At 43.0% G+C, this 27,459-nt stretch overlaps 2 protein-coding genes across 3 annotated transcripts in view; one reads left to right on the top strand and one right to left on the bottom strand.

Moving 5' to 3' along the window:
• Positions 1-766: 766 nt before the first annotated feature.
• LOC106572007 (putative pleckstrin homology domain-containing family N member 1) lies at positions 767-7,981 on the top strand. The gene is made up of 11 exons (XM_014145699.3): positions 767-1,247; positions 2,885-2,984; positions 3,306-3,449; positions 3,598-3,684; positions 3,803-3,881; positions 4,065-4,201; positions 4,450-4,596; positions 6,569-6,655; positions 6,852-6,927; positions 7,110-7,186; positions 7,474-7,981. Exons 1-11 carry the CDS (start codon positions 1,153-1,155, stop codon positions 7,582-7,584), a joined length of 1,140 nt encoding a protein of 379 aa, XP_014001174.1. The 5' UTR covers positions 767-1,152; the 3' UTR covers positions 7,585-7,981.
• A 132-nt stretch (positions 7,982-8,113) lies between these two features.
• The window catches only part of LOC106572006 (rho guanine nucleotide exchange factor 19), a 33,531-nt gene continuing 14,185 nt past the window's right edge, over positions 8,114-27,459 (bottom strand). The window contains exons 2-17 of one of the 2 annotated variants that reach the window (XM_014145698.3): positions 20,887-21,141; positions 19,949-20,651; positions 19,261-19,737; positions 17,111-17,252; positions 16,882-16,967; positions 16,281-16,537; positions 15,744-15,904; positions 15,365-15,517; positions 14,882-15,011; positions 14,618-14,692; positions 13,825-13,914; positions 13,380-13,543; positions 9,947-10,105; positions 9,766-9,845; positions 9,488-9,592; positions 8,114-9,257 (exon numbers count right to left, since the gene is read on the bottom strand). In XM_014145698.3, the coding sequence (XP_014001173.1) occupies positions 9,100-9,257; positions 9,488-9,592; positions 9,766-9,845; positions 9,947-10,105; positions 13,380-13,543; positions 13,825-13,914; positions 14,618-14,692; positions 14,882-15,011; positions 15,365-15,517; positions 15,744-15,904; positions 16,281-16,537; positions 16,882-16,967; positions 17,111-17,252; positions 19,261-19,737; positions 19,949-20,630 (2,919 nt within the window). In that variant the 5' untranslated portion in view covers positions 20,631-20,651; positions 20,887-21,141 and the 3' untranslated portion in view covers positions 8,114-9,099. The remainder of the gene's footprint in view (positions 9,258-9,487; positions 9,593-9,765; positions 9,846-9,946; positions 10,106-13,379; positions 13,544-13,824; positions 13,915-14,617; positions 14,693-14,881; positions 15,012-15,364; positions 15,518-15,743; positions 15,905-16,280; positions 16,538-16,881; positions 16,968-17,110; positions 17,253-19,260; positions 19,738-19,948; positions 20,652-20,886; positions 21,142-27,459) is intronic. The other variant, XM_045696157.2, reaches the window with a different exon arrangement.

Here is a 27,459-nt window from a genome sequence, read left to right as displayed (position 1 = left end):
CTGAGCGAGGGCTCGCACCTCTCTGTGCGACGCCTGCCAGTCACCAAAGCCTGCCCCCCCCCCCCCCCCCCCCCCCACCCCGACCAGGCCCAACCCTTCTGCTACTCCCTAAGGCCCATCCAGTTCCGCCTGGCCCAGCCCGGCACCAGCTGCCCCGTGTGGACAGACAAACAGGAGAAGGAAGGGGGGCAGGGAGGAGAGGGGGGCCAGGAGCCAGGTGAAGACACACAGAGCTCAGCCAAGGAAAGATGAGAAAGAACACACGGAGCTGTGATATATTCACACTGAGACACTCATTTTGGTTAGTTGGCAGCAATATGGAACCTCGCCATGAAAGGAATCCCGCTTAGCTTTTCATTACAGAAAATCCCTAGATCATGTATGAAAATAATAAAGTATGTTTATCCTCTGAACAAAACAGATGATTCTGTCTTTGACGCTTTGCATTTTGAGGTGGCTTCAACAGTACAATTGCACGATTAGTATGACAACTGGTCCTAGCACACCTATTCAACACTGTTCTAATCTGTACCAACACCAACAACCGTGTTGAAGCTGTGGTTTGTTTTTATGACTGCATTGTGTCTCATTTAAACAGGACGATTCTTTCAACAACAGTCAACAGTGTCTCTTGTTTCTCAATTGCTTAATCTGCATAATTCTAAAAGGGAGGCTGACAGGCTTCAGAATAAGTTAAGTTTGCTTTGTGACACCGTCAAAATGAAAAGACCACTGAGGAAGTTGCGTGTCTCTCTGCGTGGTCTGAGTGCAAACTGACAGGAAGGAAGAAAGAGTGCACTGTGACGCTGCTCACAGTTTTTCGCTTCTTGACTAAACTCATCTCAGGAACTTTGGCACCTTTTTCTTGGTATTTCAGGGATAGTGATATTGTGTTTTAGAAAAAAGGGGGAACTAAGAAGTTAAGCGACAGGCGTGTCCTCTTTTCCTCTCTATCCCCCCTCCCTCTCTCTACATATCCCCCCTGTCTGGTCTTAGTGCGGTGCAGAAGCTGTGGGGATGGGTGCAGATGGAGGCAAATGGTACAGTATAGTTAGTGTGAGGACTAGGGACTGAGGGTGAAGGAAAGAGTTATTTGTCTGTCTGGACTGGACTGGACTAGGCTGCAAGAGGAGAGGAGAGGGCAACCTGGTCATGGGATGCTGTAGTGTGACTCAGAGAGGAGCGCATTCTGGGATTGATGAGGTGGGCCCTGACGAGATCGAGCTTCTGGAGATTGACAACTCAGGGTGAGTCTTTGTTTTTTGATAGTTTGATGTATAACAGAAGACCATGAACTATATCAATCCCTCATGGGAGTGGTCTGTTTAAGTTTGATAGCCATTTGGCTTTTCACAACCTCACAATCCCATTTTAATTTGATTCGGAAACATGACTGTGGAGATTTTTTATATATATTTATGACACATGACAGCATCTAAGACTAACAAGAAAATTCTCTGATATCTCTGTTGAAAATACTGAGCCTCTTGGCTTTAGAGGAAAGTTTGAATGAATACTATTAAACAGTACTTATTGTTGGGTTTTGGCTGATTAAAGGTCATAAGACGAAGCATTGAGAGGAAGTGGTGAACCTTTGGGTGATGGGTGAAAATAATAGTGCTACAACCACTGTGGCTTCCACTATCCTTTTCAAACAAATGAGTTTCAAATTATGGAAGAGATCACTGTAGTAAACTGTCCGGGTTTATATTCAAGCCTCTTCGTCTGTTTCTGCAGAGTTTTTGTAGTTGCCAGCACCAGTCAATCAGAATAACTATATAGCCTAAGGCTAATACCACAATCTTATATTGCTTCAGTTTTTACAGCGAAGCGATGCTGATCATGGTTTTACTAGGAAATGGACAATGAAATTGGAAGGCCTCTTTCTCTGAGCACTTCAGTTCCATGACTAAGAAACAATAACATTTGAGGGCATATATTATGGAACAATGAATATATCTGTGTCGTTTTCATTCACACAAAAGCACACACACACACACACACAGAGGCAGAACGCTAGTTTGGACTCTGTTTAGACATGAACATATTGATGCGACACTGATATGATTAGGACATGAACGGCCGGTGAAATCAATCAAATGTATCAAAATGTATTTTCAGAAGTTGTCACAAAGTGCTATACAGATACCCAGCCTAAAACCCCAAAGAGCAAACAATTCAGATGCAGAAGCACAGGAGGGAGGGATATTGTCTCACTAATTAGCAGACAATACTACCGTTCATCTCTCTTTTGTCCAGCCTGGTCTAACACTGACCAGGCCTCTAAATCCCCTCATTAAAGGAATGGGGGATTAAAACAAGGAGCTAATCATAATAGCAGCTCACAGACGACATGTGTCCAAACTGAGAGAAGACGAGGGATCAGCCACCAGCAATATATACTATGCACACACATAAGGATGCTTGTTCGTACACACAGAGACAGACACACAAGCACAAACACAGATGTAACAGAACTGTTACCACACATAGGGAATGGTTTAGGGGTGTGTGGCTACTATATCACTACCAGATGAAATGGTCCAATGAGGGCAACAGGTCTTTGTGTGAGGTGATCAGATGGTGGGTGTCTGCTCCTTGTGTGCACCCCACTTTAATCTGCTTATGAATGGACACTGGTCGGGCGGAGAGGGCTCAGGCTGTAAGTGGGGTGGGCAAATTGGTCTACAGTAAAAAAAAATAAGAATCCCTCTTCTACATTTGCTGTCACTACACTCAGTTCAGGGGAATTGCACATGTGTTTGTAGACTAGTTCAATTTGTGAGATGCTACAGTAGAGTGTGGGATAAATGTAACATGGTTTAATGGGATATGGTAAAATGAGATTTGGGATTGACTGCTGATACAGTATATATTGTTTCAGGATATGGACTCTAGGAGAGAGCAGGCTTCAGCTCTCTGTGAGGAATGGAAAAGACGATCCAACCTCTCGCTACACTTCAGTGAGACACCTCGATCAGGAGGTCAGTGGAGAAGGAGAGGGTGTGTGTGAGTGCGAGAGAGAGACAGACAGAGAAAGAGAGTGTCTGTATGAAAATGACACTAAGATATAAAGTGGAAAAAGTTCTGCCATGCACTTATCACACAGTAAAACCCCCAGTGGACCGCATAATTTGAGTGCAAGCGAGTGGTGCCAATGGTGCCAAACGTCAACATACCATTTTATGTCAAAGTTGTTATATCATATTAATGATACAGTAATACTGATGTATACTAATGAAAACTCCTCCACTACATCTTATTTTTTCATGAGACACCTAAAGTATTCTATTCTATTCCCGTAGATTGTGCTATGGGGCAGGAGCAGAGAGGAGCTACACCACAGCATATACAACCAGCCCATTCGTGATTGGGAGGGCCAGCCTGCACACATGTATGGAGAGATAGTGCACTCCTCCCGTGTGTCTCTCCACAACAGCTACACACAGGTAACATCTCTCTACACCATGTTCATATATACTGTAGATGTCAATCATCACTCACTGTCTAGCACTCACTGTCCAGCACCCACTTTCCCGACTCTAGGACTTCTGTACTGATGTTCTGTTCATGTTTTCTTTGTTTATGTTCCTATAGGAGACAAGTGAACACTATCTGGTGCTGTTCTCCTTCCACTTATTGATCCTATCTCTGGATCCCTCTCGTCAAGACTTTATCTACGAGGTTGGTTGCTTTACAAATGGGGAAATACTGTAACGACACAGATGCATGTTGAACATTTAACTTGAATGTACATTGCATTCCCCTAAGGCTAGTCAGTGTGTTGCTTCTTCTTTCTCAGGGCATCCTGCCTCTCTCTGGACTGTCTTTCCAAGCCACCTCACTGGACTCCAACAAGCAACACGTATTCCAGATCAGTGGTGAGTCCTATTATCATAATGGATCAAAAATCTTCACAGTTCAATAAAGCAATTAATACACAAGGCTGTTAGGTTTATTGTGGTTTGTCACGGCTGTGCTATGGTCATAGGTGTGAAGCAAGCCATCAGAAAAGGGTTTAATTATTGTATTGAACATGGCAAGCATCTCCCTTCCACTATTAGGTCCAATGGTGGACTCCAAAGTCTTCACCTGTGCCAGTGCAGCCGAGCTGAACAAATGGATACACCACATGGAGGAGAGGAGATACAAATCCATTAGCCAACCACTAAGCCCCTCCAGCTGTGCACTGTCTTACCTGGTAAGGTATTCAATCAGAACACCCCCTGGAAGAACCACCCCCTTTTGCAGTAAATTATAGATCTTAAACAGATGTGTCATTGTTAAATCTAAAACTGTCTTAACAATTGTGAGGTTTACTTTGCTTGATCACAAATTGAACATCTAATGAGCTAAATACATCATCATGAAATGACATTTGTAAAAAAGAATTATCATTGGCGAAACTCTCCAAATATGAAGCTACAGTTCTGTTGTAATTTACTGTAGGTACCCTGCGATGAGAGCTGGAAGAAAGAGGAACTGAAAAAGTATTTACTGCAAGCCCCAATAAGGCACTGGGAAGGGGCCCCCATCCAGCACATGGGCCAGCCGGGATACATATCCATGGTCCACATCATCAATACACAGAGACAGGTAGCTAACACAACCCACGCTGTATCTTCTGTACTCACCACTACTCTGAAGTCCATTTCAAGGGGTCTTGATAGCTTAATAGTTGTCATGCTAGCCGGCATTTTAGAAATGCTAAACGATTGAAATATGTCACAATAATACATGTTGTCCAGGAATGAGAAAGTCAAACATATGTGGAATATTGTAATTTAGCAGACACTCTTATCCAGAGCTACTTACAGTAGTGAGTGCATACATTTTTCATATTTTTTTCTGTACTGGTTCCCCGTGGGAATCAAATCCACAACCCTGGCATTGCAAGTGCCATGCTTTACCAACTGAGCAACACGGGACCAAATGGTGGCAGAAACGGTGGCACAATGACCATAAAACTGCAGAAATCCATTATATCTCCAGCACTAAGCCCCAAAAGGTCAACAGCTGCTCAAGAGCTCAACAGTATTTTATGCAAGTGGTAAGCTGGGTAGGTGAAGCTAGCTAACCAAAATGTACTGAGATGAAAACTCACCAAAAGACACAAATCCACCAAAAATGGCACCACTGCTGCCACCATTGTAACTTTAGGGGTTGCATACAACTGGATGGATGACTTCCTGTAAGCAGCAAGGACTGGATGATGGAGACGGATAACTATTTAGGCAGACCCCATTGAATAGGCTGTGGTAACTAGTGACAACCCATTGAATACCATTAGCCACAACTCAAGAACTGTCTGCCACTTCCTGTTTCAATAAAGATATTAAAACACAATTAATGCATTGGTAAATCAAATAACAGAGCATTAGTTCCCATGCAAAGATTTTCTATTATATTGACAAGATAGTCGAATGACCGGTCTAACAATGTAAATACATGTCCTCAAAGATGGAAGGCAGTCGGGAGGAGGCGAGATCAGATGGGACCATTCTAGCCAATGAGAGGGCAGATACCCATGTAAACAACAGGCACAACTCCGATATAAAGTTGTTTTTCTCAAATCTGTCGAAATGCCACGTGCATACACTCACATCAGTGCATTCGTAACAACCTAACCATTACGAAACTTCTATTCGAGCAAATGAGCCTCATGTAGCAAATTAGTAATGATTTTTTTGTTGACCAAATTTGACACTCTCTTATTGACCACCATACAAGAATTCCTCACTTCATGGTCTTATTTTCATGGACAGATTTTTGGCGGAGTAAACCCTCTCACTTTGCCTCTTCTTCTCTTTTCACAGGTTAATAATGAATGACATATTTCCAGAATTAGGCAAACACAGTTATCTTCTAAAACACAGATTCACCACATATTAGAAATGTGTATAAATGCCATACAAATTAAACAATTACTTAGAAAATAATCCTACTGTCACGTCCTGACCATAGAAAGCTTTTGTTTTCTATGGTAGAGTAGGTCAGGGCGTGACTGGGTGATTAGTCTAGTTTATTATTTCTATGTGGGGTTCTAGGTTTGTTTTTCTATGTTGGTGATTGTGTATGATTCCCAATTAGAGGCAGCTGATAATCATTGTCTCTAATTTGGGATCATACTTAAGTAGCATGTTTTCCACTTGTGGGTTATGGGATATTGTATTTTGAGTAAGTGTATGTAGCACCTCTGTAGTCAACGTTTTGTTTATTCTTTATTGTTTTTTAATTCTGCTTAGTTTCACTTTATAATAAATATGTGGAACGCTACTCACGCTGCGCCTTGGTCCGATCATTCCAACGAACGTGACACCTACACCAGTTTACTCAGAAAATAATCCTACACTAGTCCAGTACTCTGTCAGAACTATCTGCTACATAAAAAAGCATATATAAATAATGCTAATGTTAATACATATACTAATAGTAATAATGGTCATAGGGCTAATAATAGTACTTGATTATGCTAATAGTCATATTGCTAATGATAACAGTAACTATAATGATAATAGTGGACTTGAGATAAAATAAACACTGTGACAACATTGATATATTCTTGCAGGGACTTCATGGGCAGCTACTCGTACTCTTCCCTCAAGATGTCCTCCTGCTCTCTGTGGATAACGAGCGCCTCAGTGTCAAATATGAGGTACAGTCAAATTATGTTCTCAAGGAAACAATGTCACAGTAAACATTGTGAACCTAGTGACCTTACCTAGTTTGCCAATTTCCGCTATACAGTAGATGTTGGTGTGACATTCTAAAATGTACAGTTCAGAAGATGTTGTAATTTATAGAGCTGATCCAATACATGACACTTCAACCTGTTTGTCATAACACTTTAGGGTAGATTGTCTCGGAAAACCATCACAGCCGTGGAGAGGTCTGCATTACCTGGGAGGCTGGAGTTTGAGTTAACAGGTAAAATACAAAACAGACATAATGTACGTCATACTGCTCTAACATTTTTGCATAGTGAGGCAAAAGGACCCTAAATTAACCATTGAAACTGCGACTAGATCTGCAGCAAGTCAACTGTATCAAGTGTTGCTGTAGACAGTGGTGAAGAGCATTGCACTTCTATTGTATGTTGTGTGGTGCAGGTGAACTGATGGAGCCGCTGCAGGTATCCTGCACCTGTCCTGAAGACTATCAGAACTGGATCTTCCAGCTACAACAGGTACAGTACCATTACAGTCCCATTAAAAAGGGAAATGAGGGAACAAAGATATAACTGGTTGGAAAAACTGTGTGGCCAGCCTTCTCTGCCTATATATATTGATTCCAATTGAGCCATACATGTATATCCATTTTGTGAAGATGCAGGATGCTAAAAATGAGTTAGCTTAGCCTTGAACTGTTGTGATAGCAGATTAATTTACAGAAGAAATCAAGTTAGTGACAGTAAGTCCCCAAAAGTAGTCCCAAAATGTAATAACCTAAAAATTCATTTATTTTCTCACATAGCTGGAAAAAAACCTCCAAGCTACTTCAAACCACACGGCTCCACCCCTCATGCCGAAAAAACTGCGGAGCAGGAAGGAGTCCCAGGGACCAATGACAGTAGCACGAGACTGAGACTCACTGGCCAATGGCCTCACTCAATAGAAGACTCCTGCCTCTTTTCATCAACAGACACTGCAATTGTGGATAGCATGTACTGTATACAGTGTATATGCATACATTATTCAGTCTGGTACAATGAAATGAAGAGATTCTGGTGAAATTTCATATGCTGTAGGTTACTGTCTGTAGAAATCTGCTTCACTAGTGACAGTAATAGCAATGGATAGGCTAAATTGGGAGTATATTTTTAGTGCACTGATCTTACAATATTTCTCGTCAAATCGCTGTTTAAATCAAAATAGAAAATGTAGTGCTGTTCATGACCTTTTCATATTTTCTATTATGTTGTTCTTGATACTGTAAGTACAAACTCAATAAAAATGTTTTTTTCATCACTACCTTTCCCAAATTGCGTAGGCCTACTTATTTTGTACAAGTAACTCAAACTTTATGTCATGTCCACAAACATTCAGGCCTCACCTAAATACTGTATTATTGAAAAAAAAATACATTTTCAGTAGTCATTTAAATCACTGAAAAATGTAAGTATGTGCATTTATTTCAGGGGTAAAGCATTTACAGTATTGTGCTCATAACCAGAAATCTCAAGTAGCTCACATGTGTTATTAGTATTTTGTAATCTATATTTCTCAATTCTAATATTTGTTGTAATGGTATGGCATGTTTTTGGCAGATCCTGGCCCTTATAAATTACAGTCATAATAGTAAATTAGACATATATTCATTTAAACATGTAAGTACATCTACAGAATGTAAATTTACATCATTTTCTCCATAGAGAATAACCAGCTAGGAGCATAAACAAATACACGTGCTGCAACAGCAATCATTTAAATTAGTACTAACAACTCAGAAATCCAACAAAGGTATATTTCAAAATAATAATAATAATGTGCCACTGGAATGGTGTACATCAACATGTAGATGGTAGTAGTGGTTGGTCAATAATATTATGTGCTTCCATCTTCATTGTTGTCTACGTGTAAACAGCTCTCACTGTGAAATCACAGGGAAGATGTACAAACTCCGTAATCCTCAATGTTTTGTTGAAATTGACTTTTTCCATTAGTAAATTAGTAGGCTAGTCATGATTTTAATGTACAGTATGTCTGAAATTGTGTTTATTTCTGCTGAGAGGACTCTTTAAGATGACAATTAAAGTGCTTGGGGGCAAAGAAAAACACTTGATTTCTGATGTCCCAGTAGTTGTGTTACAGTAGTTGAATATGCAGTCATAGCAAGCATGAGTGAAAGGAAATTACTGCTATGCAGCTGGAAAACCATATTACTTAGCTATATTGCTTATGGTCAAGATACGCCAAATCTTATGAGCACCTGCAGACTAAATAAAGCTCCCACATCCAGATCACCTAAAACTGCTCAGCTCTTATATAACTGGTGTTGCGTAAAAGCTGGGACTTATAGATATTTGGGGTTGAGAGTTACTACACCATTACGATTGGACATTCCAAGTGTAAATTCAAAGCTGCAGGGTGGAGAGGACACTTAAAAGAGCTCCTCCTCCAGTTTCTGTGTGACACACTTGATGCGGATGTTTTCTCTGAGGTTGCGGAGACGCGCACTGCGATTTGTGATCTCCTCTACATTGGTTTTGGGGAACCAGCCCCGCTCCCCATCTGACAGCCGAATGCCCTCTACCCAGCCTGTGGATATAGAATACACGACAACCTCAGCAAACGAAAACACACCCAGTGACATTATCACTTGTGGTGGTCTACATGTTTTACACTGAAACTTTGGGTTTGACGTATGATAGAAAAGTCCTATGAACTACTTTAAGGGTAAAATGTTTTTATCTTATTGAAGTTGCCCTTTAAAGTTTATACTTATTATGATAGTGTTTAATATGAGGTCGCCAAATGGAGTGTCTCACCGTCACTTGTAATGGTCTTGGCTTGAAGAATATCAGCCTTCTCCATTGTTAGCTCGTCATGCTCTTGGGCCTGGTAGCTCTTGATGCACTGAACTTGAGAAAGATCTGAGAGGAGAAAATTTATGAAAAAAAAAACATTCGAAATTAATGAAAAAGGTGTAGTGCTGTTAAAATCTATTTTTAAAACTTTTTAAAACATGAAGCAATATTGTCCAGGTTACAGTAAATTAAACAATAGAAACTCAGTGACACTGCAACATGTGACTGCTTATACTCACCATCATTCTCACTGGCCTGCTCAATGTCTTCCAATGGATCAGAGGGGAACATGGCTGTGATCCATCTCTGTTTCCCACTCCTGGAAAGAAACAAAACCCATGTAGAGGCTGTCAGTTCTTACATTATCACTACCATTACAAATCATGATCGTGATTGATAGTGGTGTGTGCACTAGCTAACTCAGTGTGGGCCTTGAGCAGGATCTGGTGTTTGAGCTGCTGGCCCTCACACAGCTGCAGGTGGAAGATGAAGCCTGAGATGCCCTGGAGCTTCTGACTGAGGTCCTTCACCTTCAGCTGCCCAATCTTAGCGTGAACAAACACCATGAACTTCCACGTGCTGCAGACAGACCAAGGACAGAAATTTGTCAATGTATGCCATGCATCACTCAATCAACCAGCATTTAGGACATAATGCTATGAGCCATACATACCGTTGTATAGTGTAGCATAGCACAGGTTAGTATATTGTAGTATAGCATAGCATATTTTAGCATATTTTAGCATAGCATAAATCCATAAATATAAAAAACATACAGTTGAAGTCGGAAGTTTACATACACTTAGGTTGGAGTCATTAAAACTCATTTTTCAACCACTCCACAAATTTCTTGTTAACAAACTATAGTTTTGGCAAGTCGGTTAGGACATCTACTTTGTGCATGACACAAGTCATTTTTCCAACAATTGTTTACAGATAGATTATTTCACTTATAATTCACTGTATCACAATTCCAGTGGGTTAGAAGTTTACATACATTAAGTTGACTGTGGCTTTAAACAGCTTGGAAAATTCCAGAAAATGATGTCATGGCTTCAGAAGCATCTGATAGGCTAATTAACATCATTTGAGTCAATTGGAGGTGCACCTGTGGATGTATTTCAAGGCCTACCTTCCAACTCAGTGCCTCTTTGCTTGACATCATGGGAAAATCAAAAGAAATCAGCCAAGACCTCAGAAAAAAAAATTGTAGGCCTCCACAAGTGGTTCATCTTTGGGAGCAATTTCCAAATGCCTGAAGGTACCACGTTCATCTGTACAAACAATAGTACGCAAGTATAAACACCATGGGACCACGCAGCCGTCATACCACTCAGGAAGGAGACACCTTCTGTCTCTTAGAGATGTATGTAATTTGGTGCGAAAAGTGCAAATCAATCCCAGAACAACAGCAAAGGACCTTGTGAAGATGCAGGAGGAACAGGTACAAAAGTATCTATATCTACAGTAAAACGAGTCCTATATCGACATAACCTGAAAGGCCGCTCAGCAAGGAAGAAGCCACTGCTCCAAAACCGCCATAAAAAAGCCAGACTACGGTTTGCAACTGCACATGGGGACAAAGATCGTACTTTTTGGAGAAATGTCCTCTGGTGTGATGAAACAAAAATAGAACTGTTTGTCCTTAAAACCTGTTATGGACAGAAGTTCCACTAGCGGGACCCCTAGCCAATTGAATAGCAGGGCGCGAAATACAAAACAACAAAAATATCGTAATTCAATTTTCTCAAACAATCAACTATTTTACACCATTTTAAAGATAAGCTTCTCGTTAATCCAACCACATTGTCCGATTTCAAAAAGGCTTTACGGCAAAAGCATAACATTAGATTATGTTAGGACATCAACTTGACAAGAAAACCACACAGCCATTTTCCAAGCAAGGAGAGGCATCACAAAAACCAGAAATACAGATAAAGTTAATCACTAACCTTTGACAATCTTCATCAGATGACACTCCCAGGGCTCAATGTTACACAATACATGTATGTTTTGTTCGATAAAGTTCATATTTATATCCAAAAACCACATTTTACATTGGCGCGTGATGTTCAGAAAATGTATTGCCTCCCAAAACTTCCGGTGAATGAGCACATCAATTTACAAAAATGTACATCAGTTATTGAAGTAATTATAGATACACTTCTCCTTAATGCAACCGCTGTGTCAGATTTCAAAATAGCTTTATGGCGAAAGCACATTGTTCAATATTCTGAGTACAGAGCTCAGCCATCAAAGCAAGCTATACAGTTACCCGCCAAGTTCTGGAGTCAACTAAACTCAGAAATAGTATTATAAATCTTCACTTACCTTTGCTGATCTTCATCGTAATGCACTCCCAGGACTCCCACAAGAAATGTTATTTTTGAACGAAGAAATCCATATTTATGTCCAAATACCTCCTTTTGTTCGCGTGTTCAGATCACTATCCAAAGGCAAAATGCACGAGCGTAAAACCAGAGACAAAAAGTCAAAATGTTCCATTACCGTTCATAGAAACATGTCAAATGATGTTTACAATCAATCCTTAGGGTCTTTTTAACATAAATATTCGATAATATTCCAACCGGACAATAGCGTATTCATTACAGAGGAAAAAGAAGGAGCAGCGTGCCTGTGTGCTCGCGCAGTAAACAACTCACTGGTCCCAGGCAGTCCACTGATTGACTGGGCTCTTATTCTCTGCCCAGTAACAGTAGAAGCATGAAACAAGGTTCTAAAGGCTGTTGACATCTAGTGGAAGCCTTAGGAAGTGCAATATGACCTCACAGACACTGTAGTTTGGAAAGGGATTAGATAGAAAAACTACAAGCCTCAGATTTCCCACTTCCTGGTGGAAGGTTTTTGCCTGCCATATGAGTTCTGTTATACTCACAGACATCATTCAAACAGTTTTAGAAACTTCAGAGTGTTTTCTATCCAAACATATGAATAATACGCACATATTTGACTCTGGGCCTGAGTAGCAGGCAGTTTACTCTGGGCACTCTTTTCATCCGAATGTGAAAATACAGCCCCCTATCCCGAACAGGTTAATGACCATCGTTATGTTTGGAGGAAAGAGGGGGAGGCTTGCAAGCCGAAGAACACCATCCCAACAGTGAAGCACGGAGGTGCCAGCATCATGTTGTGGGGTGCTTGCTACAGGAGGGACTGGTGCACTTCACAAAACAGATGGCATAATGAGGAAGGAACATTATGTGGATATATTGAAGCAACTTCTCAAGACATCAGTCAGGAAGTTAAAGCTTGGTCGCAAATGGGTCTTCCAAATGGACAATGACCCCAAGCATACTTCCAAAGTTGTGGTAAAATGGATTAAGGACAACAAAGTCAAGGTTTTGGAGTAGCCATCACAAAGCCCTGACCTCTATCCTATAGAAAATTTGTGGGCAGAACTGAAAAAGCGTGTGCGAGCAAGGAGGCCTACAAACCTGACTCAGTCACACCAGCTCTGTCATGAGGAATGGGCCAAAATTCACCCAACTTATTGTGGGAAGCTTGTGGAAGGCTACCCAAAACGTTTGACCCAAGTTAAACAATTTAAAGGCAATGCTACCAAATATTAATTGAGTGTATGTAAACTTCTGACCCACTGGGAATGTGATGAAAGAAACAAAAGCTGAAATAAAACATTCTCTCTACTATTATTGTGACATTTCACATTCTTAAAATAAAGTGGTGATCCTATCTGACCTAAGACAGGGAATTTTTACTCTGATTAAATGTCAGGAATTGTGAAAAACTGAGTTGAAATGTATTTGGCTAAGGTGGACTTCAACTGTAGGTTTTTTTATATTCTCCCTCTACATTTGACATATTTAGTACTCACTCTTTCCTCCTGGACAGCAGAAGACAGTCGTTGAACAGATGCAGATACACAGGCCTTGTGGGCAACTTGAACTTTGACCCAGAAATACTCATGGTCTGTGTGTCCACCTCCAGCAGTTCCCCGTGTTTGACCAGCCAGCGAGACTGGGAGATCAGAGGGAATATCTAAAACGGGGAGATGTACGTATGTTATTAATGAGCATGAATGAACAGTTAATTAATTATTACTGGGTTTAGAGGCATAGTAGTTTCTTTACTTGGGATATAGAATGGGCAAACATGATAGGGTTAACCCATACTATGGCAATAAAAAATAGGATTCTTTGTTGTCCAAAACGAATCCCGCAATGGATAGAGGAAAGGGGAACATACTATACATTAACATACAGTAGGTGTACTGAGAATGAATGTTCTCCGTGTTCCTAATGAGTGATGTTTTCATCTACCTTGCCCTCAAAGTGGATCTTCTTATTGAGGTGAATGAGCTCTTCCATCCTCTTCATTGATTGCACACTGGAGTTACACTCCTTTATAAGCTGTTTTGGGCACAATAGTCTATTAGAAAAAAGTGTAATTGTTTCTTCAAAATGCAATGTCTATGTCTATGCTAAGTCTACTGTTAATGACCAGAAATTGGCCTCACTCCAGCTTTTGGTATAAGGAGTGGCTGCGGTTCTGAATTCTTCGTAACCCTCTTGCCGATAACTAACGATCTGAAGCTTCTGTGCATGTGCAGGATTCTCTACTTTACGCACAGTCTTTGCTCTGCTTGTTCGGCTGCTCAGAGAACAGGCTACTCTGGCGAATTTCAGTGATGAATGGGGAATGGTGCTTGTGCAAGATGACAGTATTCGACATAACACAACCGAATATAATAGCATATTATAAGGTTACTGTAAGACAAAAAACACCACCTCATTTTTTTTTTTTTACTCATGCGGAAAAATATGTGCTTTGATTGAAACAAAACACAGGTAGGCCTATGCTACAGTTTGTTAACACCATCTACTCAAAAATGTGCTCACTATTCACAATTTCAAAACAACACTGCACTTTGAAACAGCACTGTACATAACTCAAGAAGCATATTTCCATTGAGATCAAATGGTTGGCATGCAGATGCTGCATAGACCTTTTACTGGTAAAACTTGAAGAATTATCATTCACGATTGACAGTGAGAAATGTGAAGGGAGGGTGACCACAAAAATGCGTGCGTATTTTGTATATTTTTCTGTTACCTTTTTCAGTTCATTGAAGGCCTTGGTGGCTGTGTCCTCACCCCTAGAGCCTGGTGTTGTCCTCTTCAGGATATTCTATAAGATAGAAAGAAGATAGAACATTTTGGATCTAGACTTTCACCTAAGGGCACTGCAAAAACATACTGCTGTGTACTGGCCTATTCGCTGGTCAGTAATCTGATGTAAGGTAGAGTAATGTTCTGTCGCTACAGCAAGTCATGAATAGTTGCATTTTATGGTGAACAGGGGCGCTCTATATCGTACTTCCACCAGCATCTTAAGCCGTGTGATCCTCTGGAAGGGGAGGATGAGGAAGGAGGCAAGGGGAAGACGCTGGCAGATGGGGTCTTCCTCCAAACGAGCCAGGATACCTGGGAAGCGAGCATTTTCCTGTCTACAGAGAAAATATAAAACACTAAAATCAAGCAACATAGTAGGAAAACCTTCACTGGTATGGATTGGATATGTAGTGTATATCCGTGGTCATGAACTCTGGAGAGCTACAGGGTTTCGTTCCAACCCAGCACTAACGCACTTGGTCTTGATGATTAGTTGATTAGTTGCTTCGCTGGAACAGAAACCTGCACACCCTCTATGGGTTAACCACCCAATCCATATGTATAAAGCAACTATTTAAGTGTGTGTACTAGGCACTGAGTGACATACAGTCATTTTCAAGCATCATACTTACAGACTCAAATGTGCAACAAAGACCAATAGAAATACACACAAAGTAAGACTGCTCACAACAGGCGCTGGTAGGTCTGTTCCTGGTAGGCCTGGTTGGTCACGTAGGGGAGGTAGACCCTTCGCAGGGCGGGACAGTGGGCCAGGACGATGTCGCATACGTCAAAACGCAAGATGTCCTCCTCCAACCTGTGCTCCAGGTCCTGCAGGAACCTAGACCGAGAGGAAGAGAGAGCGAGAGGAAGAGAGGGAGAAACAAAGAAAGTGAAGAATTCAGAGCAAAAAGAGTGAGTGATCAAGATAGAGAGATGCTGAAAGCCAGAGAAACAGAACCCCCAAATACTGAGCGAAAAAACAAGACAGAAAAAAACTTAAATAATCTCATGATATACATTCAAGAAATGTACTCTTCCATCAGTGTCATGTTACTATACTATACCGCTCACTGACGTCCTTGACCTCGGGGAGCTTGGAGAAGAGCCACTGTCTGTCCTGGGTCCCCAGACACTCCCCCAGCTCCTGGGACAGCATAAAGTGGTCCACCGCGATGGCCAGGCTCCGGATGTACGATGCCTCAGACGTCACTAGCTCAAACTTGGCCTGTGATGAGGAGACATTATGGGCCTTTAGGAAGCAATAGGTGCACCTCTCACTCACAATTAAAATCATGGTGCTTTATTTATATAAAAAATATCAAATATTATCATGAGACATTATGGGGGGAAAAAAATCATGAATATAATGTTATGACCACAATTGTTATGTCAAAATATGTTAGCCCATATTTTTTTTAAATCCATCACATAGATGAAACAAATCAACTTAGCTGGCTAATTGGACAAGTTAAAAGCCTGTAAGGTTGCCATAGAGATGTATAGAGGGTGCACTTTCCACAAAAGTCATGCACAACTTCTATGCATCTCTTTGAGTGCTGCCTAAATCCCAATGTGGCTTGATGTCATCCTCATGCTCTCACCTCCTGTAGTTTGCGCTCCTCGTTGCTGAAGTTGTCCAGCTGATCGCTGGTCTGGACATCAGGGATGTCCTGCCACAGGGAGAAGGCGGAGCCTCGTGACGAGCAAAAGGAGCTCGACGGAGACAGATTGGACGGAGATGGGGCCTCCCCAGCCCCTTCCACCCTTAGCCTCTCCTCCTCAGCACCTGGCTCCTCCCCCTGCTGCCTCTGGATTTCTCGGTTGATTGCAACATCACTGTACTCCTGGTATAGAATTGCTGAGGAGAGTGAGAGAGAACAAGAGCAAGAGCAAGAGAGAAAGAGAGAACGAAAGAGAGAGAGAGAGAGAGAGAGAGAGAGAGAGAGAGAGAGAGAGAGAGAGAGAGAAAGAAAGAAACAGCGCAAGAGAGAGAGAAGTAAGAAGAGTATACAGGGTTGATTGAGAATTAAAATCGTTATTGAAGAAAGTAAAAAAAAGTACTTTCAGATGTTATGAAGCATGTGGTTGAACGAGCGTGAACACAATTGCTATGCCATATAAATACCACTGACACTGGAGGTGGAGAACGGAGGTGGAATTAACTCAATTATTGACACAGGATAAGAGGAATGTAAGACTCACAGCTGGGGAGAAACCATGACAGACGATTGGAGCTGCTGACTGTGGGAGGAGTGCACCAATCCTCCTCGATGGATTTCTTCCTCAAACTGTGGGAAGGTTTGTAGTTATAATCATTATAACAGTGTTTTTTACAGCAGACATCTTTACGACCCACTTCCAGCAAAGATGTATAGTTGAAATGTGAGTTTAATCTTGATAATATATACCCATTTTAGCTGTTAAAACACACTTTTTGATTGTGAATCCGGTGCTCCGTCGATGTTGTTGCGTGTTATTGTCAGCAGTGGGTAGTGGCAGTACAGGTCCTACAGGACTGTGGGGGGCGCTGTGACTGGAACCACCTGAGCCACGGTGCCTGGAAGTGGACTTATCTGGAGAATAAGAAGGTAGATGGAGGTAGAGGTCTTCATAAGTCCAACAGACCCAAAATTCTGAGATCCAACCCAGGACACGAGCAGGCCCGGGTCTTAAATTCTGACTTTTGTCTTGGATCTGGGTGGGTCTGATATAATTGCCATGGGTCTCGGACATGTGCAATTAAAATTGATTTACCGACTGGACCCATTTGGAACTGTCCTCTGTTAATGTACTGTTTGTGTGATGAGAACTGCGCAAGCTTGTAATCTGTGTCAGCCAATTGCAACTCAATAAAACGTATAGCTTATGTTCAGCTGAAACTGGTTCCAGCTGCTCACCTCAAGTGCGACCTGCTGCTTAGGGGAGAGAAAGAGAGAGAGAAAGAGAGAGAGAAAGAGAGAAAGAGAGAGAAAGAGAGAGAGAGAGAGAGAGAGAGAGAGAGAGAGAGAGAGAGAGAGAGAAAGAAATATATATATAGAGAGAGAGTAAACAGAGCCTTGGCAAAGGCCACTCTTGATTGCAAAAATGGATTCTCTTTCATTGAAGTAAAATGAAAGTTAGAGGACAAAGAGTATAGTGAAGAGAAGCCGACGAGGGGAATGTCCTCGGGGACAAGTTTTAATATTGTAGTGGACAAAGATGAGAAGAACGTTCGCGCGGCCAAATGGACTGTCTGCAACTTGCTCTAGGTTTTTCTATCTTTCATTTATTTATTTAGTATTTATTATCAATTGTTTAGTCATTAATAATAATAATAATTATTGTTATAAGCCTGTTGTAAAATAAATAGCATTAGCCTATTACTGTCATTTGTTGGGTAAGCCTAAGGTAGGCAATCACCTTTGTTTGTAATAGCTGCAATATAAGCCTGTTCAAAACTTTTTTAAAGATTTAAGTCTGTTTTGCCATTTTTGTTGGCCAAATTAAGTTCCATTTGTAACGTTGTGTTTGCTGCAATATAATAGAATTACCCGTAGGCCCACTATGCTACTCGCACTCAAACCATGAAAAGGAAAAACCAAAGAAGGCAAGACGTAAACAATGACTTGACTTACTTTTAATCTTACCCTAATAACGTTAAGCAATTTTTGTGAAAGTTTGGTGTGGTATGGCAATTGTTAGGTTTAGAATAGGTTTAGCTACTGCAGGCCTGTGAAGGCAGTGCGTCCCGGCACTACAACTGACTCTGACAGTGGAATTTGAGGTGAGGATTAATGTTTTAGGCCTACCAGAGTTACTCCTTTAATCTAAAAATATAATGCGTATCTTTATAAAAAATATTCTGCTAGAAAATGTATGAATTAGCCTCCTTCTGTACGCCTATATCTGTATAGCAGTGCATGTCGATGTCGGGAACATGATGCCGGCATATCTCTATCTTTGTCTTGGTCTCTCTAGGGCTAGGCCTAAGCTTGTCTCCCTTAATATTTTTTTAATATGAATATCATACAGTGGACGCCCAGACCTATGCCTATATGCAAGCAATGCCCTGATGCATTTAGTGCTAAAATCTCTGACAGCTAAACCATGTGGTACACAATTATTGTTTTAGGAAATTAAAAACCAATAAAACAATAGACTATATGTTTTGAATATGCTACACATTGAAAAACAACAATAGTTTTTTTGTAATTTGTTATTGTCAGTTTTTAAGTACACATAACTGTGGATCATTTGGCCATTATAGCTTGTTTATTGATGGCACTGGCAGCGCCCAGTTGGAGGTTTCTCTCTCTCTCTCTCTCTCTACTCTCGGATCTGAACGGGTCTCTTGGATCTGAACCAGCATGGATCTGTTTGGGTCTGTTTTCCAAGGTCCTTTTTGGGTCTAACTGTCCGAGGGTCAATTTGGAACGGTCTTGTTTTATTTCTTCAAATTAATTTATGCATATCGGGTCAGGTGGACCCATGAAGACCTCTAGATGGAGGTGGAGGAAACTAGCAGACACACAACCACCACAGAATTTTGCCTCAAGTTGCTAAATTATTTATTAGCATTTTTGGCTAATGCGGGACACTTACAGTCAGAGCTGGGGCTGAGGTTGCTGGAGGTCTGCCTGTCACTGGAAGCCACGCGAGCCGACAGTGACTTGCCTAGCTTTAGCGTGAACGAGTTCTTCCTCTGGGACAGCTGCAGCCGTGAGATCAGCTCAGAGGCAGAGAAGCGCCGCCGCTCGTGTTCCGCCATACAAGAGCAGGCTAAAGTGCTCCCCCCGGTGGCCGAGGAATTCTCTACAGCCCCAAGGTTCAAGACAGAGGAGTCCTCTGACGACTGATGTGGCTCTGCGGACAGAGGTGGAATCTTTGGGAGGTTGGGGGTTTGAGGGTCTACGGCAACCCCTGTTGATGAGGGACTCGCGGTGTCTTCAGGGTCTCCCCTGAGGTCCTCTTCCAGAAAGAAGTCGAAGGGTCCTGGGAAAAGGTAGTCGCCGTCCAGAATGGGGCTGGCCAGAGACTTGTCGCTCAGGCTGTCTGGTGAGTACACCCGCACCTTACGCCCTGGGACATAACACAAACAAGACTCAGGTGAAAATGTCCCCCCCCCAAATTACAGTCCAGTCATATTGGATATGGCCTTGAGCAAAATATTTCTGAAATAAGTGTGATCTTGAAGTCCTACAGATAAAAATATGTGAAGGGGGATAAAACATTCTCATGATGAGGACTAACAGAGAGTTGAAGATGTGAAATGGATAGATACTGTACATACGGATGGACTTTTCCCTGAGGGAGCTCTGTGATGACCTCCTCTGGGGTCGACAGGTATCTGGGCTCTGCAGCCACGGAAGCTCAGGAGAGGATGGAGAGCCAGGTGGCTGAGAGTCCCAGGAGTCTGTGTCCCTGTACATGGAGGACAGAGGGAGGGACAGGGGCAGGCTGAGGGCTGCGTGGAGGGGAAGAAACACAGATGACACCGTCATGGGTCTCTCATACTGCTCCTGCACTGGAGGGTTAGTCCTGATATCTTCCTGGATAACCAGCTCAACCTCGCCCCCTAGCGTCTGAGAGTCTAAACTCAGGTCCATATCAGTATCAGTGTAATGATCAGGTTTACTTCTCCCACTGCCAATTTGTGCTTCACTTGTGTGTTTACGATGATTCAGAGACAACGGGCTGAAGCGTTGAGTGTCTGCAGTAGGGGAGCCCCAGCCTTTGACGCTGGGTGTCACAGGCGGCTGCAGCTCGATGAAGGTCAGAGTCTCCTGCTGACACACAGCGATGTGCTTGTGGTGGCACTGCCGCAGGAGAGGCATGTTGTCCGGGGCCTCGCTCAAAGCCTGGGACTCGCCTGAGACCGGGATCCACATGCTGGGGCTCTTTCCTCGGAAACGGAAGGCGTGTAGGTGAGGCTGGAAGTCAGGGAGAGGGAAGAATCCATACCCAGGAAGCATGACTGAGAGAACACATGGGAGCTGCAGAAGAAAGGGAAAAAAGTTTTTGCCATAAACTTCAATTGCCAACATAATATCCTCTTGCCATATCTGGTAAAACAGCACCGACTGTAGGCTATATTGTATTCACTTATCTCTAATAAACACTTCATAATTTGGTCTCGTTCAGGCTTCCCTTTATAGAAGGCATGAAATGCCGTTGAACTTCAAGTTTCTCAGTGTACAAATCATTAAGGACTTAAAATGGTCCACTCACACGGGCACAGTCCTGAAGAAGGCGCAACAGCGGCTGTTCCCCCTCAGGAAGTTGAAAAGGTTTGGCATAGGCCCTCAAATCCTCCAAAAACTCTACAGCTGCACCATTGACAGCATCTTAACTGTCTGCATCACTGCTTGGTATGGAAACAGCACTCCGCTCGATTGCATTGCGCTACAGAGGGAGGAGCGGACAGCCCAGTACATCACTGGAGCCAAGCTCCCTGCCATCCAGGACCTCTACGTCAGGCAGTGTCTAAAGGTAGGTCCAGAAAATTGTTAAAGTCTCCAGCCACCCAAGCAATAGCAATAGACTCTCTGGTTCCGCACGGCAAGCGGTACCATTGCATCAAGTCTGACACCAATAGGCTCCTGAACAGCTTCTATCCACAAGCCATAAGACTGCTAAATAGCTAACAGAATGGCTACACGGACTATCTGAGTTGACCCTTGCACTGAGAGGACTTTTCTGCACACTCAACTGACACTTCAACACACACATAAAATGCACACACATTTATACTGACTTTACACACACACACACACACACACACACACACACACACACACACACACACACACACACACACACACACACACACACACACACCACACACACACACACACACACACACACACACACACACACGTAATCATCATTTACGCTGCTGCTACTCTGTTTATCATATATCCTGATGCCTAGTCACCGTACCCCTATACATACAGTGCATTCGGAAAGAATTCAGACCCCTTTACTTTTTCCACATTTTGTTACATCACAGCCATATTCTAAAATTGATTAAATAAATGTTTTCCCTCATGAATCTACACACAATACCCCATAATGACAAAGCAAAAAAAGTTTTTTAGACATTTTTGCACATTTCTAAAAAATTCAAAAATGAAATATAACATTTACACAAGTATTCAGACCCTTTACTCAGTGCTTTGTTGAAGCACCTTTGGCAGCGATTACAGCCTCAATTGTTCTTGGGTATGACGCTACAAGCTTGGCACTCCTGTATTTGGGGAGTTTCTCCCATTCTTCTCTGCAGATCCTCTCAAGCTCTGTCAGGTTGGATGGGAAGCGTCACTGCATAGCTATTTTCAGGTCTCTCCAGAGATGTTAGATCAGCTTCAAGTCCGGGTTCTGGCTGGGCCATTCAAGGACATTCAGAGACTTGTCCCGAAGCCATTGCTTACAGTTTGTGTATGCCAAAATAGGTCCCCTCCACTCATAATTGTCCAGGTTTTGTGATGTATACTGTTAACAAATTGTATGTTTCCTGTGATATTTTCAGTTTGTTCTATCTGTCGCTCACTATGTAACAATCTCTTGTGGGTAGTGTGAAATATATACTTATTAAGGAAGAAGTCTGTTCATTGGAGCACAATGGAGGTTGAACTTGGATACATGCATAGGAGTGTGCCTTCCACCTGCCCCCCAGGTCGGGCCCTGTGCGGCTGCTGAGCCATGTCTTCCTGCTCTAATTAAAGACTGCTCCACATACAGCTCTCAGCCCCCTGTATTTATTCTCCACACACACACACACACCTCCTTCATCTACAGATGGCATGGCCAGAGCCACAACAGACACACATTCAGAACCCTTCAACAGACGGCCAAACCAAGTGAGACAGTATCCTCAGCCCCTGTGACCTTTCACCCTTTCACTTGAGAATATAGACCCATCTTTCTCTCACGGTGTTTAACCTTTAACCTGGATGTTATGACATGATCAGTGGTCAAGAGATTCAGAGAGAGAGAGAGAGAGAGGAGGGAGAAAGAGAGTCACAGTCTGGGCCGTTGACTCACAAATGATTCACCCACTGACCCATGAATAAGAGTACTGAACTTTACGCTAGTGTTACTAACTATAAGGAAATTATGAACAGGGAGGGATGTTCTTGGAATGTATACGAGTTTTCAAACCCAGACATCCAGTGAGTGAGTATGATTACCATTTATACTTGTGTCTTGGGGTAGTGGAGTATTGAATTCAATCAATTTGAAACTACTTCCAGACCTTCATAATGCTTGGAAGTTTCTCACAACAGACCTTGATAATGCTGTGATAGTTTCTCACAACAGACCTTCATAATGCTGTGATAGATTCTCACAACAGACCTTCATAATGATGTGATAGTTTCTCACAACAGACCTTCATAATGCTGTGATAGATTCTCACAACAGACCTTCATAATTATGTGATAGTTTCTCACAACAGACCTTCATAATGCTGTGATAGATTCTCACAACAGACCTTCATAATTATGTGATAGTTTCTCACAACAGACCTTGATAATGCTGTGATAGTTTCTCACAACAGACCTTCATAATGATGTGATAGATTCTCACAACAGACCTTCATAATGCTGTGATAGTTTCTCACAGCAGACCTTCATAATGATGTGATAGTTTCTCACAACAGACCTTCATAATGATGTGATAGATTCTCACAACAGACCTTCATAATGATGTGATAGATTCTCACAACAGACCTTCATAATGCTGTGATAGTTTCTCACAGCAGACCTTCATAATGATGTGATAGATTCTCACAACAGACCTTCATAATGCTGTGATAGTTTCTCACCACATACTTGACCGATATACTCAGATAGAGGGCTGCCTCTTTTTTCTTTGTCTAAATAAAAGAACATCCTCCCAGCCATCGGTTTCTTCCTACTGTACCCCTCCTCACAGCACAGGTAACTCTCTCTACTCTCTCTCTAACACCACTCAGGTAACAGGCACAGGCTCCCAGTTAAAGAGAGACACACACGGACCCACACACGGACGCACACCTGCTGCACAAACAGCTCCTTCTCCTTTCACATAACCACACCCACTCGTGAGTGCACAGATAGGCAAGTTGCGGCCCTCTCTGCCTCGTACGCACGCACGCACTCACAAACGCACACACGAGTGCAGACACAATTGGTTGCCTGTTCCCTGCTTTAAACAAAGGCTTTCTTTATCCTTATGGCTCGGGGTAGGTTGCCTGGTACACAGGATATCTAAGAGGGTGTGGGAACTGTTTGTGATCCTTCCACACTAGAGAAGAGTAAATTACTCTCACAGTAAATTAATGCATCTTGAATATATACAGTGCCCTCCGTAATTATTGGGACAGTGAAGCATTTTTTCTTATTTTGGCTCTATACTTTAAATGTTGGACGAGGTTAAAGTCCCAACTGTCAGTTTTAATCTGAGGGTTATTTCATCCATATCGGGTGAACAGTTTAGAAATTACAGCACTTTTTGTACATAGTCCCCTCATTTTAGGGGACCAAAAGTATTGGGACAAATTCACCCTGTATATGCACAGTGTATTGCGAAAGTATTCAGACCTCTTGACTTTGTTGACATTATGTTAAGTTACAGACTCATTCTAAAATGGATGAAATTATTTTTTCCCTCATCAATCTACACATAATACACCATACTGACAAATTAGTATTCAGACCCTTTACTCAGTACTTTGTTGAAACACCTTTGGCAGAGATTACGCTACAAGCTTGGCACACCTGTATTTGGGGAGTTTCTCCCATTCTTCTCTGCAGATCCTCTCAAGCTCTGTCAGGTTAGATGGGGAGGGTGACTCCACATCTATTTTCAGGTCTCTCCAGAGATGTTCAAGTCCGGGCTCTGGCTGGTCCACTCAAGGACATTCAGAGACTTGTCCCGAAGCCACTCCTGCGTTGTCTTGCCTGAGTGCTTAGGGTCGTTGTCGTATTGGAAGGTGAACCTTCGCCCCAGTCTGAGGTCCTGAGTGCTCTGGAGCAGGTGTTCATCAAGGATCTCTCTGTACTTTGCTCCGTTCATCTTTCTCTCGATCCTGACTAGTCTCCCAGTCCGTCCCGCTGAAAAACATTCCCACAGCATGATGCTGCCACCACCATGCTTCACTGTAGGGATGGTGCCAGGTTTCCTCCAGACATGATGCTTGATATTCAGGCAAATAGTTCAATCTTGGTTTCATCAGACCAGAGAATCTTGTTTCTCATGGTCTGAGAGTCCTTTAGGTGCCTTTTGGCAAACTCCAAGAAGGCTGTCACGTGCATGTTACTGAGGAGTGTCTTCTGTCTGGCCACTCTACCATAAAGGCCTGATTGGTGGAGCAAGTTCAGGGAGTGAGTGTTTTTAATAAATAAACGCAACATAAAACAAAACAAGAACAACGCACAGACTTAACACCGGAACAGAAACAGAAATGATAATGCCTGGGGAAGGAACCAAAGGGAGTGACATATATTGGGAAGGTAATCAGGGAGGTGATGGAGTCCAGGTGAGTCTGATGACGCGCAGGTGCACGTAACAATGGTGACAGGTATGCGCCATAATTAGCAGCCTGATGACCTAGAGGACGGAGAGGTAGCACACATGACAGGATGAAAATACCCTCAAATTAAGCTGACAGTCTGCCCTTTAACCTCATAGTCATTATTTGATATCAAATCGAACTTTTGGAATATAGAGCCAAAAGAAGAAAAAATGCCTCACTGTCCCAATAATTAGGGCACTGTACATGTCAGGTGGGGAAAATGTTATTACCAAAGCAGTGTGGGATAGTATAAGAGACACATGTTGGCTGACACACACTCAGTTAGTTAGTAGGGTCATACACACATGTACAATAAGACAGTATCCAGTCTGAGTCTATGACATGTTCATATCCAGTCTACCACTGTGTTGGGTCCCAAAGGGTGAAGCTACTATCAGACAGCAAAACATGTAACACCCTGCAAACCTGCAATGTCTGCCCATTCCATCTAGGCACCGCATCTACTGATAACTGCCAACAAGGTCATTTCCATAAATACATCCGAGTAAGTTATGTATTTCAAGCACTCATTACATTTCTAATGAAGTTACATTTTCATTCATTCAATTCAAAAGCTTATAATTTGCTTTTGGTGATAAGGTGTTATTTGGGAGTGTTATGGACTTTGGTGTAGGTGTTTCAGTGTAATTTTAGTCAGCCGTTGTAAGACAGAATGTCTACATCATTAATTAGTAGTACACTGGTCACACCCTGACCATAGAGAGCCCTTGGTTCTCTATGGTATAGTAGGTCAGGGCGTTACTGGGGGTGTTCTATGTTGATTATTTCTATGTTGGTGTGCTTGGTATGGTTCCCAATCAGAGGCAGCTGTTTAGCGTTGTCTCTGATTGGGGATCATATTTAGGCAGTCATTTCTCCACTGTGTTTTGTGGGATCTTGTTTTTGTGTAGGTGCCTATTTGCACTTCACTATCTTCACGTTTCGTTTGATCATTTATTGTTTTTGTATTTTTCTGAAGTTTCACGTTATAATAAAGATGTGGAACGCTACTCACGCCGCGCCTTGGTCCAATCATTACGACGATCGTGACAGAAGATCCCACCACAACAGGACCAAGCAGCGTGCCCAGGAGGAGAGTGTATCCTGGACTTGGGAGGAGATCCTGGATGGGAAGGGATCCTGGACTTGGGAGGAAATCCTGGCAGGACAGGATCGCCTTCCTTGGCAGGAGCGGCAGACGGAAGGTTATGATGGAGGACAGCGACGACGCCGGGGTTCGAGGCCACATAGAAAGCCCAAAAAACAGCCAGAAATATTTTTGGGGGGGGGGCACAAGGGGTGGTTGGCGGAACCGAGGAGTGAACCAGAGCCAGTCTGGGAGAAGAGGGAGAAACTGGAGGAGAGTGAACGGAGAGTGAACGGAGAGAATCAGAGACCGTCAGTGGGTTGAGGGAGAATTTGGAGGAGAGAGAAATGAGAGAGTTATTGAATTGGTGGAGGGTGCACGACATTTGCCCTAAGGAGCGTGTTATCAGTTTAATGCCACCTGAGTCAGCTCTCCATACTCGTCCTGAGGAGCGTGCTATCAGTCTGGTGAAAGTTGTGCCGCATCAGGTCTCCAGTACGCCTTCCCAGCCTTGTACGTCCTGTGCTAGCTCTCCACACTCGCCTTGAGGAGCATGTCATCGAATGTTTACCATTGATGCCGGTTCTACGCACCAGGTCTCCAGTGCACCTCCACAGCCCAGTACGTCCTATGCCAGCTCCTCGCACTTGCCGTGCGAGGTGTGTCATCGAACCGGTACCATTGATGCCGGCTATACGCACTAGGTCTCCAGTACGTCTCCACAGCCCAGTACGTCTTGCGTCAGCTCCACGCACCAGGCCTCCAGTGCGCCTCCCCAGTCCGGTACGTCCTGTGCCGGCCCCACACATCAGGCCTCCAGTGCGCCTTCACAGTCCAGAGCTTCCGGCGACGGTTCCCGGTCCGGAACCTCCGGCGACGGTCCACGGTCCGGAACCGTCGGCGAGGGTCAACGGTCTGGAGCTTCCAAACACGGCGTCCAGTCCCATGGCAGGAGCTCTCCTCTGCGCCGATGCCCAGTCCAGACACGGCGTCCAGTCCCGCTCCATGGCAGGAGTCTTCCTCTGCACCGATGTCCAGGCCAGGGCCGGTGTCCAGTCCCGCTCCATGGCAGGAACCTTCCTCGGCATCAAGATCCAGTCCAGGCACAGTGTTCAGCCTGGGTCCATGGCTGGATCTGCGGGATGAGCGGTTTCTTCGG

Source organism: Salmo salar, chromosome 15 (genome assembly GCF_965601325.2).
Source record: "Salmo salar chromosome 15, fSalSal1, whole genome shotgun sequence".
In the NCBI taxonomy this organism is placed as follows: domain Eukaryota; kingdom Metazoa; phylum Chordata; class Actinopteri; order Salmoniformes; family Salmonidae; genus Salmo; species Salmo salar.
Note: the sequence above shows the minus strand (reverse complement) of the source record. Positions and strands in the feature narration are given on the sequence as shown.

What these genes read in the sequence shown, in the direction of transcription:
- LOC106572007 (XM_014145699.3), top strand. Translation starts at nt 1,153, where the DNA reads ATGGGATGCTGTAGTGTGACTCAGAGAGGAGCGCATTCTGGGATTGAT. An exon ending in TCCACAACAGCTACACACAG is followed by an intron (nt 3,450 to 3,597) that starts GTAACATCTCTC and finishes ATGTTCCTATAG; the next exon opens with GAGACAAGTGAACACTATCT. An exon ending in TCATCAATACACAGAGACAG is followed by an intron (nt 4,597 to 6,568) that starts GTAGCTAACACA and finishes ATATTCTTGCAG; the next exon opens with GGACTTCATGGGCAGCTACT.